The sequence below is a fragment of the Bos indicus x Bos taurus genome, chromosome 1 (genome assembly GCF_003369695.1).
Source record: "Bos indicus x Bos taurus breed Angus x Brahman F1 hybrid chromosome 1, Bos_hybrid_MaternalHap_v2.0, whole genome shotgun sequence".
NCBI classification, from domain to species: domain Eukaryota; kingdom Metazoa; phylum Chordata; class Mammalia; order Artiodactyla; family Bovidae; genus Bos; species Bos indicus x Bos taurus.
Window position 1 is genome coordinate 126,839,556 of NC_040076.1, and position 13,168 is coordinate 126,852,723.

General features: G+C 35.2%; 1 protein-coding gene across 3 annotated transcripts in view; it reads right to left on the reverse strand.

Annotated features, from left to right (window-relative positions):
* Positions 1-13,168, reverse strand: part of RASA2 (RAS p21 protein activator 2) — a 126,106-nt gene that overhangs the window by 70,190 nt on the left and 42,748 nt on the right. For all 3 annotated transcript variants that reach the window (XM_027544586.1, XM_027544580.1, XM_027544570.1), the window contains exon 5: positions 4,508-4,584. In XM_027544586.1, coding sequence (XP_027400387.1) covers positions 4,508-4,584 — 77 coding nt within the window. The remainder of the gene's footprint in view (positions 1-4,507; positions 4,585-13,168) is intronic.

Genomic DNA, 13,168 nt, shown 5'->3' on the forward strand with positions numbered 1-13,168 from the left:
TTCATGTTGATGTATGGCAAAACCAATACAATATTGTAAAGTAATTAACCTCCAATTAAAATAAATAAATTTAGATTAAAAAAAAAAAGAACTGATGCTTTTGAACTGTGGTTTGGAGAAGACTCTTGAGAGTCCCTTGGACTGCAAGGAGATCCAACCAGTCCATCCTAAAGGAAATCAGTCCTGAATATTCACTGGAAGGACTGATGTTGAAGCTGAAACTCCAATACTTTGGCCACCTGATGTGAAGAACTGACTCAATGGAAAATACCCTGATGCTGGGAAAGACTGAAGGCAGGAGGAGAAGCGGACAACAGAGAATGAGATGGGTTGGATGGCATCAACAACTTGATGAACATGAGTTTGAGCAAGCTCCAGGAGGTGGTGATGGACAGGGAGGCCTGGTGTGCTGCCGTCCATGGTGTCACAAAGAGTCGGACACAACTGAGCGATTGAACTGAACAGAAATGAAGCTTAACATCAGTAATTATATTAAAAGTAAGTGGTATAAACTCACTAAATAAAAGACAGAAATTGGCAAAACAGATCTTAAAAACTGTGCACAAAAATTGGCTGGATCTGATTGGGAAAAAAGCCAATCTCAAAAGGTTACATATTATAAGAGTCCATTTACATAACATTTTTGAAATGACAAAATTTTAGATATGGAGACAGATCAGATGTTGCATGATTAGGGATGGTGGTAGGGGAAGTGTGGGTGTGACTATAAAGGGCTAGCATAAGGGAGATATTTACAGTGATAGAATCATTTCGTATCTTGATTGTGGTGGTGGTTATACAAATCTACACACGATAAAATGATAAAATGTATACTCTGCAATGTCAATTTTCTGGTTTTTATATTGTATTTATAGTTATGTAAGATGTAACCACGGAGGGAAACTAAGTGAAGGGTACCAAGGACCTCTCTGTACTTTGTAATTTCCTGTAAATCTATGATTTATTTCAAAACTAAAAAAAAAAAAAAAAAATCAAACTGCCAGAGTTTAAAACCAGACTCCACTGTTCCTATATGAACTTGGACTTATTTAACCAATCTGTGCATTGTTTCATCACCTGAAAAACAAGGACAACAGTATCTACTAATAAGTTATGACATGAAATAAAAAATACCTAAAAAAAGGATGCACTGCTGATATATAATGTGGATATATCTTAAAAGCAGTATACTAAGTAAAAGACACAAGAGATTATATATTATATAAATCTGTTCATATGACTTTCTGTAAAAGGCGAAAACTACAGGGAGAGAAACCAGATCATGGATGCTTGAAAGTCAAAGTCACTCAGTCGTGTCTGACTCTTTGCAACCCCATGGACTATACAGTCCATGGAATCCTCCAGACCAGAATACCCATTGGAGTGGGTAGCCTTTTCCTTCTCCAGGGGATCTTCCCAACCCAGGGATAGAACCCAAGTCTCCCACATTGCAGGTAGATTCTTTACCAACTGAGCTATCAGGGAAGCCCCTATGGTTGCCTAGAGTTGGATATAAGGAGAGGGGAATTTAACACATCTCTGAGTAATGCCTTTTGGTATAGTTTTGACTTCTGAAGTCATCCAGATATTCTACATATTCAAAAAATAAAAGTAAACCAACAAGGATGGGGAAAAACAACATTAAACTAAATACAAACAAACCAAATCAATCCACTTAACTGTGTTTCACATGTACAACATAACCAAACTGAACAGAGTCAAGAGAATAGTGGAAGGCGGACTAATCCAAATACCTTCACTATACGCTCTCAGTCTAGAAGAAAAACTATAAACAAATCTTAACTGTTTTCAGTAGGCAAATCCAAATTGAGGAATATCTAAAAAAAATAACTGGCCTGTATCTTCAAAAATTTCAATACCATGAAAGACAAAAAAGCTAAAGACTGCTTACTACAGGTTAAGGAGATGAGAGACATTACAATTAAATGTAACACATGATCTTGGACTGTGTACTTTTTTGGAGAAAAAAAGATGTCTAAAGGACATTATTGGAACAGTTGACAGAAGTAAAATGTAGTAACTGTAAAGCACTGAAATATAAAAGCTATAGATAAAACTTTTATTGTAACAATGTTACACTTCCTAAATTCAAAAACTGAAATAGAGTACATTTAAATATTATATTTATAATATTTATAATACTGTCATTATTCTTAGAAAACGCACACTGATATATTAAGGATTATGGTATGTGCAACCTTCTTTAAAAGAGTTCAGAAGAAATTAACTAAGTAAGTAATACATATAGTATTTTATGTGTGTGTAGACATATATAAGTACATAATATAAATATATATTTATACAGAAAGAGAATACATCAAAGGAGCTGGGTTTTTTTTTTTTTTTTTTTTAGGAGAATATAGTCTGGAGCAGCAGTATAGTATATGTGTGGCTCAGTCATGTCTGACTCTCCATGGACTGTAGCCCACCAGCCTCCTCTGTCCATGGGATTTTCCAGGCAAGAAGACTGGAGTGGGTTGCCATTTCCTCCTCCAGGGGATCTTCCTGACCCAGAGATGGAACGCAAGTCTCTTGCATGTCCTGCACTGGCAGGTGGATTCTTTACCACTGTGCCACCTAGGAAGCCCATTAGGAGCAGCAGTAGAAGAGTACTATTGACCCTACTCCCTGGCCCCTAGAATACATAGCCTCAGACTGAGAAGGCAAGAGGAATCAGAGATCAAATTGCCAACATCTGCTGGATCACTGAAAAGGCAAGAGAGTTCCAGAAAAACATCTACTTCTGCTTTACTGACCATACCAAAGCCTTTGACTGTATGGATCACAACTGTGGAAAATTCTGAAAGAGATGGGAATACCAGACCACCTGACCTGCCTCTTGAGAAACCTATATGCAGGTCAAGAAACAACAGTTAGAACTGCACATGGAACAACAGACTGGTTCCAAAGTGGGAAAGGAGTCTGTCAAGGCTGTATACTGTCACCCTGTTTATTTAACTTATATGCAGAGTACATCAGGCGAAATGCTGTGCTGAATGAAGCACAAGCTGGAATGAAGACTGCCGGGAGAAATATCAATAACCTCAGATACGCAGATGACACCACCCTTATGGCAGAAAGTGAAGAAGAACTAAAGAGGCTCTTGATGAAAGTGAAAGAGGAAAGTGAAAAAGTTGGCTTAAAGCTCAACATTCGGAAAACTAAGATCATGGCATCCAGTCCCATCACTTCAAGGCAAATAGATGGGGGCACAATGGAAACAGTGACAGACTTTATATTGGGGGGGGCTCCAAAATCACTGCAGATGGTGACTACAGCCATGAAATTAAAAGATGCTTGCTCCTTGGAAGAAAAGCTATGACCAACCTAGACAGCATATTAAAAAGCAGAGACATTACCTTGCCAACAAAGGTCCATCTAGTCAAAGCTATGGTTTTTCCAGTAGTCATGTATGGATGTGAGAGTTGGACTACAAAGAAAGCTGAGCGCCGAAGAATTGATGATTTTGAACTGTGGTGTTGGAGAAGACTCTTGAGAGTTCCTTGGACTGCAAGGAGATCAAACCAGTCCATCCTGAAGGAAATCAGTTCTGAATATTCATTGGAAGGACTGATGCTGAAGCTGAAACGCCAATACTTTGGCCACCTGATGCAAAGAACTGACTAATTGGATAAGACCCTGATGCTAGGAAAGATTGAAGGTGAGAGGAGAAGGGGATCACAGAGGATGAGATGGTTGGATGGCATCACCAACTCGATGGACATGAGTCTGAGTAAGCTTGGGGAATTGGTGATGGACAGGGAAGCCTGGCATGCTGCAATCCATGGGGTCGCAAAGAGTTAGGCACATCTGAGCAACTGAACTAAGAAGGCAGCAGAGGGAACAGTAAGTACTTCAGGCGATATTCATTATGTATCAGTTAAGACATAGAGAAAACATTCAGAAGTCAGGGATATTCAGTTGTTCATTGACAGCCCAGAGGAAGGGTTTTGGACAGAGGGAAAAGGCTGAAACAGATTTACTGAACAGTTAGAAGATTAGAGTCTGGGTGATAAAAATGAGTTAAGAGCAAAAGTGTAAAAAAGGAATTCAAAGCAGGTAAGAATCAACACTGGTAGTCTCAAGGTACGCATTCAGTTTTAGCCCTAAGGGTCCCTAATGCCCTGCTGGGTTTTATCTATTGGAGTTTCTAGAGGCCATCTACTAGGAAGCTCTTCCAACTCCTTCCTGTTAGGTGGCTATACATACATGTTTATCTGTGATCCTATGAAAACCCCCTACCTCTATCATTTAACACACATTAAATAAATTATTGGTTGAATGAATTAATGACTCATATATAAACTGAGTAGACTAGATGTGAGAAAATAAACTGGAAAACGAATTAATATAGGAATAGCATAGCAGAGTTCATTTCTTAAAAAAAAACTTTTGAAGTATTTAAAATAAGGAGTTGTCTTAAGAGTCAAAGAATACAAAATGGAGAATTATTTCTAGTTGATTTTGGCAAAAGAAACATGCTTACTGTACAACAAGCTGCTGGCACACAGTTCCATTTTCTGTTATCAGTTCATTCAGTTTTAATTCAAGGTGAACTTTACCCTATAAAGACAAAAAAAAAAAAATCACAAACTGAGAAGTCTACTTTACTGACAAAATATTAAGTAAAGGTATACTCTTTTTTTTAACTTCTTATTTTGTATTGGGGTATAGCAGATAAACAGTGCTGTGGTAGTTTCTGGTGAACAGCAAAAGGACTCAGCCATACACATACATGTCTCCATTCTCCCCTAAATTCTCCCCCATCCAGGCTGGCACATAACACTGAACAGAGTTCCATGTGCTATAAAGGTATGTTCTTTTTCAAATGGCAGTCATAATATTTAGTTATCCACTAACCAAATTTTAGTGATCCTTAGCACATGGCTTTGTCTACATCAAGTATGTGTTAAATGACTTATAACCAACAATGCAGATCAAAATCTGAGAGATAAGCAGTCAAATGCTTATATCGAACATGGTATTCAAATCTAAGAATTCTATGCCCTATTCAACAAATATTTATTTATCTCAATTACCATGAATTAGAAAGATAACACACATTTTAGGCAAGTTTGAATTTAACAAATTCAAGACACAGAATGCTTTTTCCAGAAAAGACAAGTATAAAGATAGTATCATACAAGGCTAAACAATAAAAGTAACTTAAAACTGGTAAGATTCAATTTGTCACACTTACTTTTCTCAAATAATTAAGATTTATGGAATATTTACTATATTTTAGGAGACACTGTAGGAGCGGGTAGGAATCTACATAAGTATAAAATAAAGTCATTGGGAATTCCCTGGTAGGCCAGTGGTTAAGACTCTATGCTTTCTCTGCTCAGGGCCCAGGTTCAATCCCTGGTCAGGGAACTAAGATCCCAAAGCCATGCGGTGAGGGGAAAAAAAAAAAAAACAGGTAAAGTCACTGCTTATAAGAACTTACAATCTAGTTGGATAGACAATAAACAGGTGAAGAACACTGATGAAAACATAGGATGCTGAGAACGAAAATAAAGGGCTACTTTCTTAAAAAGCCATTAATAAATGGACTTTTAAAAAATTTAGTAGTAAAAATTTAAAGCAAACTATCAACTTCTCAAGAAACAAAGGCTTAGGAACAATATAATCCAGAACTTGATTATTTCTACCCTGCCACCAGTAATGAGCAACTCTAAACTGGTTATGAGCAATTCAGAGCTGGTTAAGAGCTGGTGCTAGATTACCTCCACCCAGCTGACATGACAAACTGTCACGCTGCCAAGTGAAGATTTCAAGGGTGTGATATCTAGACACTAATGACGTAAGTAATTTCATCAGAGGATGGAAAGTTTATTATCTAGTTACTATTCTTCTTTGAAACAAGCCTTTAGACATACGCAGAAATCTAACCTGAATCAGCCTATTTTTAATAAGCATATTTTATATGAGAGATCCTGAGGTTCACTGACTATAAAGCTCCAGGGATTGAGTAATAAGCACAACATATTGTGTTATATGTTGATGTATCTCAACATAAAAGTCTGCATAAGAAAGTTAAGCTCTAAAAAACAAAGGCATCAGTTGCCATAAAATTAGCAGTTAGGTGGCTGCTGCTACTGCTGCTAAGTAGCTTCAGTCGTGTCTGACTCTGTGCGAACCCACAGACGGCAGCCACCAGGCTCCCCCGTCCCTGGGATTCTCCAGGCAAGAACACCAGAGTGGGTTGCCATTTCCTTCTCCAATGCGTGAAAGTGAAAGGTGAAAGTGAAGTCGCTCAGTCATGTCCGACTCTTAGCGACCCCGTGGACTGCAGTTAGGTGGAATTGGAACTAGATCTAGCAAACCTTCCACTAAAAACCTAGATACAAATTATTTATAAAATCATATGTGATTTATAAAACAGGTCTTTCATTCACCAGGCATTTAATATTCACAATCCCTACTATTCAAGAGTGATCTCGAGAAGGTCCATGATATGCAGTAATTTATGACTCAACTAAAATTCTGAATCCTATTTGCTGTCACACCAGCATCTGTGTCGCTTGACTCACGAGTGAGCCTAGCCAACTGCATCAACATTTACGTCTCAAAGCAGTTGTACCATTTTAACATGTATGTATTTTATGGTAGAAACTGTATACTAGCAAGGCACTCCCAAATGCTTCTCAGAAAATGTCTAGGATCTACTCTATTTTGAAAACAATAAAAACTATTAATAAAGAGTAGAAAAACAGTATAATAATTTCACTGACAGAAAAATGTATCATGCACTGTATCAAATGTATTGAACACTGTATCAAGTCAAGACTAGAAATAAAAAAGATATTTAACGGGGTTCTAACATGAATCACTGCCATTGAGTCAGAGCCTACCTAACATGTTCATTACTTCCACTGGCTGTTAAACAGAACATTCTTTTGGTATTAGTCAACAATAACATAATTACGTATTAACCTGGTCAAAAAAAGAGTGGAGAACAAGCATACACAAGATACATACTACTAGGGTGGAACACTGAAATTAAAAAGCATTATGAACTGAATTAAGGAAACGAATTTCTAAACTGTAAGGTACTACCCTCATTATATACTTTAACATGGAAATACACACATATATATATATGATACTTAGTAAAAGAAACAAATCACAAAATAGGGTATATAACTCAGAGTTAATTTGTAAAAATAAAACATACTACATGTATTGTTATATAAAATTACTATAAAGCTCCCTACCAAAACATTGATCAAACTTTGGTTGGTAGGATTTCAAGTTTTTTCTTTTCTGTTCATCTAGATTTTTAAAGTTTCTACTACCAAGGTGTTTGCTTTCTAGTAAAAAAAAAAAAAAAAAATGAACAAAAAGTTTAAAAAATTATTTGAAGGTCCTTTTCAGTGTTAGAAACCCATATTTGAAAACACTTACGAAAAATCTGGTATTCCCTACTATATTCACCTGCAAGTTCAGTTTTATTTACATCTGTCACCATTTTATAAATCTGGAGAGTATTAAAACAAGTTTATTTGGGGCTGAGAGGGGGGAGGTTTCAGTAGAACATTATGAGTTCAGCAAAACAGTTCCTAGTTTCCTTTGAAGCCAGGGACAGTGGCTAAGGTTAGCCAAAAGATACAGTTTTGGCCAATGAGGTATAAACAGAAGCTGCCGGTAGAGCAACCAAAGAAGCTGCTGAAAGGCACTCTCGAACTTCAGCAGTGGCCTGAAAGGCTAAAAAGCTTACTCAAAACTTTCTATAATCTCATGCTGGAAATGATAAAAGTGGGAGCCCAGGGCCCAACAAGATAGCGAAGCCCTTGTAAACACCCAGGCTTTCTGTTGGCATCTTTGAAGGCCTATGCTTGAGTAGGAAAGGTGAACTGTTAACATAGATCAGCCTTACGATGAGTGAAATCTAGCCTGGAATCAGCCAAATCCCTAACTGGATTAAAGAGATCAGCCTCTAGCCTAACCACACGCCAAAAGTAAATTTTTCTGGAGGGAGGAAAAAATATCCAGAGCTTCAAGTTATCTCTAAAATATTTCATATTTCAATATCCAGCATTCCATCAAAAATTATGAAACATGCCATTAGACCAAACACCAACCCCCCTCCACGAAACCCCAAAAATCAAAACCTGACAAAGAGGATCAGATTCATGACAGACACAGACAATGGATTTAACTGACAGAGTTTGGTTTTGGGTTTTTTTGAGATAGAAAATGAAATGAAAAGCTGAGCAAATACCTGGAAATGCTAAAATATTGTCAAATGAAAAATTTAGAATTAAGCAATAAAATGACCAAAATGAACATGTATTTAACCACAGATTAGCCATAGCTGAAAAGAGGACTGGTGAAATAGATGATAGATTAGTCAGAGAGGAAGAGCGCATAAGAGACATATGAGACATAGTAAAATGGTCTATTATTCATGTAACTGAAGTCCCAGAAGAAAAGACAAAGAACAAACAAGGGGGAAAAATGGAAAGAGATAATTGCCTGGAATTTTCCTAAACTGAAGACAGACATCAAGGCACAGTAACCAAGAGCCCCTAGGAACACCCAAGTAGGATAAATATAAAGAAAACCACACGTAGGCAGGGCATAGTAAAACTGATGAAAACAGAAGATAAAGAATCCTAAGGCGACTAAAAAAAACAAGGACGGTACTCACAAAGAAATAACTGTAAGATGCTGACAAGAAACTATATCTGGTGATAAATGTGCAGTGTGATTCGATCCACCATAGCTTTCTTATTATCCATCCTCATTAGGAAGGTTCAATAACAAAATAATATATCCTTTATATGTGAGGAAATAATAGAAGATCAAATATCTGATCATCTTCTATATTCTCATTTAAAAAACAAATCAAATTCTTAGAGGGCATTATTCTATATATATTTCAGAGCACTAATCATGGTAGGTTAATATAAGCAACTATATCACATTAATATGTATAAGCAGCATACTTGAAGCTTATATTACTCTGGTACTATCTGAGGGTTTATATTCTAACTTTATTTCAGCTAGTATTATAAAAATTTCACATAGAAAAATCTGGGATTATTTTAATTTTATAGTACATATATTCTCATACCATATAGTAGATATTACGTGAATTTTTGCATACAGTTTGGGAAAGTCAAATGAATACAGATATTTGGGCAAAACACAATACATACACTTAAAAACTGCATGAGTCTAAACTTTTTTTAGTTTTCAATCACAAAAACACTAAATTTTAACAATAATCTCACAGAACTCAGTAATTTTCAACTGATGAAAAATTTTCTTCATCTGAAGGAAACTTCTAGATTTCTGATCAATGTTCTTTTATATAATAATTAATTCTATAAATCATTTTGGACACAGCTGCCTAGCTGATGTAAAAATAAAGGCTGTACTTAATTATCTTCTATTTACAGATGGATTTGTTTTCTCTTTAAAAATTATTTATTATGATCTAGAATGACTCATTCCTTTATTAGTCCATGTTTATAAATTTACAATATCTACAGATGCAGTTTTTAAAATACCTACATACTCATTATGTCTTAACTGGACATGTTTAAAGAAATCCTAAAGTATGCATTATTTGCTATAATCACTGTACTTTTTAGTTTTTATTTATTTTTAAAAATGTTTTCTATAAATTTATAACAAAAAACATACACATAGTTGCATATAAGAATACATTGTTACTGTATTTTTTTTAATGCTTGTTTTAAATAGATAGGGCAGAAGCCATATTACCACCCCCGCACACACGAAAAAAAACCTACAAAACAATCAATAACTTATGGCATGATCCAGAAATTCAAGATAAGCTTGTTGGTAAAGACTTATTAACTAAGCAATTACAGCAAAAGGATGTGACTGACACTGCATCTGGATTTACTGCTTGTACAAGTTGTGTTGAGACAAACACCCTTAATTAATGAGAACTTCTCCATATGAGCGATTTGGTTTAATCAGTCATATCAATATAAAAGCATACTTTTTAAATCATAGCACTTGAAAAATAAAGAAAGGAAAAATACTTAAGGAGTTTGTGGTGAACTCCAGGACCAAACAGCTTTAAAAGCATGGCTGCAGATCACCTTAGCCAAAAGAGAATTTATAGGAAGGGGTACCAACACAACTCATTAACTTTGTTTAGGTGGCAAAGAATACAGAGAAAGGACACCAAATGAAGTACGATGATAACCAGAACCAGAAATTAAGGAAGAACATGCTTCATAAAACAGGGAGCAGTCAACAATACCAAAAGCTGCTGAAAGACCATGTAAGAGGAGGACTGAAAAATGACCACCAGACTCAGTAACACAGTAACATTAGTGAGAGCTGTCCATGCATTCCCTCCAACCCATTGTGGGGTCTGAAGGCAGGTTAGAGAAGGTTGAGAAAAGAATAGTTCAAGCCACAGAGGAATGCTGCAAAACAAAACAAACAAACAAAAAAAAGTATAGAAAAATGCACTCATGAAATATTATTTATCTTGAATGTTTGAAAAGAAAACTGAAAAAAATTAACATTAACAGCAATTAATAAAGCATCTGGGAAATAATTCAAGGTAAGGGGTTAAGTGTTCTTAGCAATTTTTGAATTGTTTTGATAAAAAATCTATCTTACTACTAAGGGAGCTTCTTATTTGAGGGCTAAATTATGTTTCTGCATGTTCCCTAGAACTTTAGCACTGAAAGGAATCCTATCTACTGAAGAATGAGTGAAGTTCTCATGCACAGTTGAAAATCTTTAGGCAACAATAACTTAGCAACTCTTTTGGGTACAAATGCCAATTGGAGCTAGGAAATCAAGTATCTCCCCTGGAGCAGGTAAATCATTTCCTCAACCCTAATCCCTTTCCTTATGGGACAAGCCCAAAACTTTACTCCCCAATCATATCAAATTAGACTGCAGTGGGCTAACCCAAGTCTGCCAAATTTTCCCTCTAAACTGTGGCAGAGAACTGAGTCAGACCTTAGAGGTCTTAGGGTGAGTGGTCCTTTAGGGGTCTAAAGGCCTGACTACGGCCCTTAGCATGACAGGGACATATGGTCAAACAGGCTTAAAGACTGATTTGGCATTTTTTAGCTGTCAATAAGAAATTAGAGTGGGTTTATGGAGAGAAGCAGAAGGGGGAGACATGTAGTCTCATCAGACATATAAAAGGAATACAATGGAATCTCATCATTAAACAATTTTTTTCTCTTTCCTCTTCATTTTACAAAGTGAATAGTTATTAAAACTAGAGGGGAAACAGAAAACATTAACTATTCACTTTACAAAATAAAAGGGAAAGAAAAAAAACACTATTTAAATAATAAGCACTTATACTCAATGAGCACAATAAACACATGATATAGGGAGAAATGCATCAGTGAGTTTCATTCCTATGTCCCTTCTGCAGTACCTACTGCTGTACTGAGAGAAACTCTATGCAGCATATATTTTTTATCTGCCATGGCACCAAATGCAGGCCAGCTATTTTATGCAGTGGTCAACCAAAAACAAATAAACCACCCAATATTTTAGTGTACTTTATGAGAAATTAAAAACAATATTTTAGTGTACTTTATGAGAAACCTCAAAAACAATTTTGACTATGTGAACTGTATCTGGTCTGTTATAGTAAAACCTGCAGCTCCTTTATAACTGCCTGACAACTTTCTAGCTCTCATTGGTCATATTAAAGTTCCTATAATCATACTCCAAGGAGCTCCCTAGGAACTTTCTAACATCCTTCCCTTTTTTCTTTGAGCTAATTTGGTACACTTCAGTGCCTTATACTCAGATTTTCCTAAGTGATTCTCCTAATAATCTGTTGGAGTCTTTTTCTGACCAACAGTACAGAAAAGTGACAGGCAGTAAAACCATATGGTTAGGAATTTAAGAATCAGATAAGCTCTTTATAGGAATCATGGCTCCACCACTTAATAGTTTTGTAACTTTGCAGACATCATTTAACCTCTATGAATCCATTTTCTACATCTATAAAATGGACATAATGCTACCTACAACTCACAATGCTAATCTGAAGATTAAGTTAAATAATATGTTAAATAATATAATTATTTAACTTATATTAAGTCAAATATTTTATTATATTATTTATATTATATAATATATTATTTATATTATATAATATATATTATATTATATTGTATATTAAATTATATTATTAAGTTAAATATATTATTAAATAATATAAGTCCTTAGTACTGTGCACGGTATATGCTGTTCTAATTACTAATGGTAATTATTAGCTTAAATTCCTGCTGAATTCAACCTGTTTCATCGCTTTCTCCTAAGGCTCCACAATTGCTCTTATTTCCATGACATTTTTATGAAATTTTATAAAACTTATGCAAGAAACAAATTTATTAACAAAATAGAATTTGTATGAATCAAGCTGCTTTTCTATCTTTCTCAGACTCACAAGGTTAATTTAATATTCCGAGATCCATTTGGGGGCCAAACAATATTTCCAATGTACACATTAATGTGATCAGTGTTATGCATCCCTCCCAACCACTGAAATACTCTTCCTTCTAAAATTTATTTTAAATAGTGAGCGGATCTTACAAAGTAACTATCATTTAAGACAAAAGAACTGTAAAGGTTAATAACTCAAGGTCATGAAAATTATTCATAGCAAATAAAACATATATAACAATATCTAACAGTTAAATGCTATTTTCAGATTTTCATGTTTTGGACATACCATTAAATATACACCATCAAATAAAAAGTCTGTTTCCCAGTACTGATCTCTAATACTACCTCCAATAAATTATATAAACAGTATTCTACAGAAATAACTAACTTTGGAGAGCCGGGTCCCTTAAATCCTTTAACAAATCACATTAGTCATAAGAAAAACACTGGACTTTAATAAACTACATTTTAAAATAATCCTCAAACTTCCTTTTAGACCAATTATCAAAGTCTTTTCCATATCTTTTTTTGTTACAACTATTAAAGAGAAAAATAAGCACTTCAAAACTTTCGGTCTGCCTTCTGGTAAAGGCATATCAGGGAAATGAACACCTGACTGACTAGCGGTAAACAGACATTTTACATTTGTATAGCTATTAACAGCTTCTGAAATACTCTTAAAGGTATTTCACTTAATTCTCATAGTCATTTGAGTCAACATGGT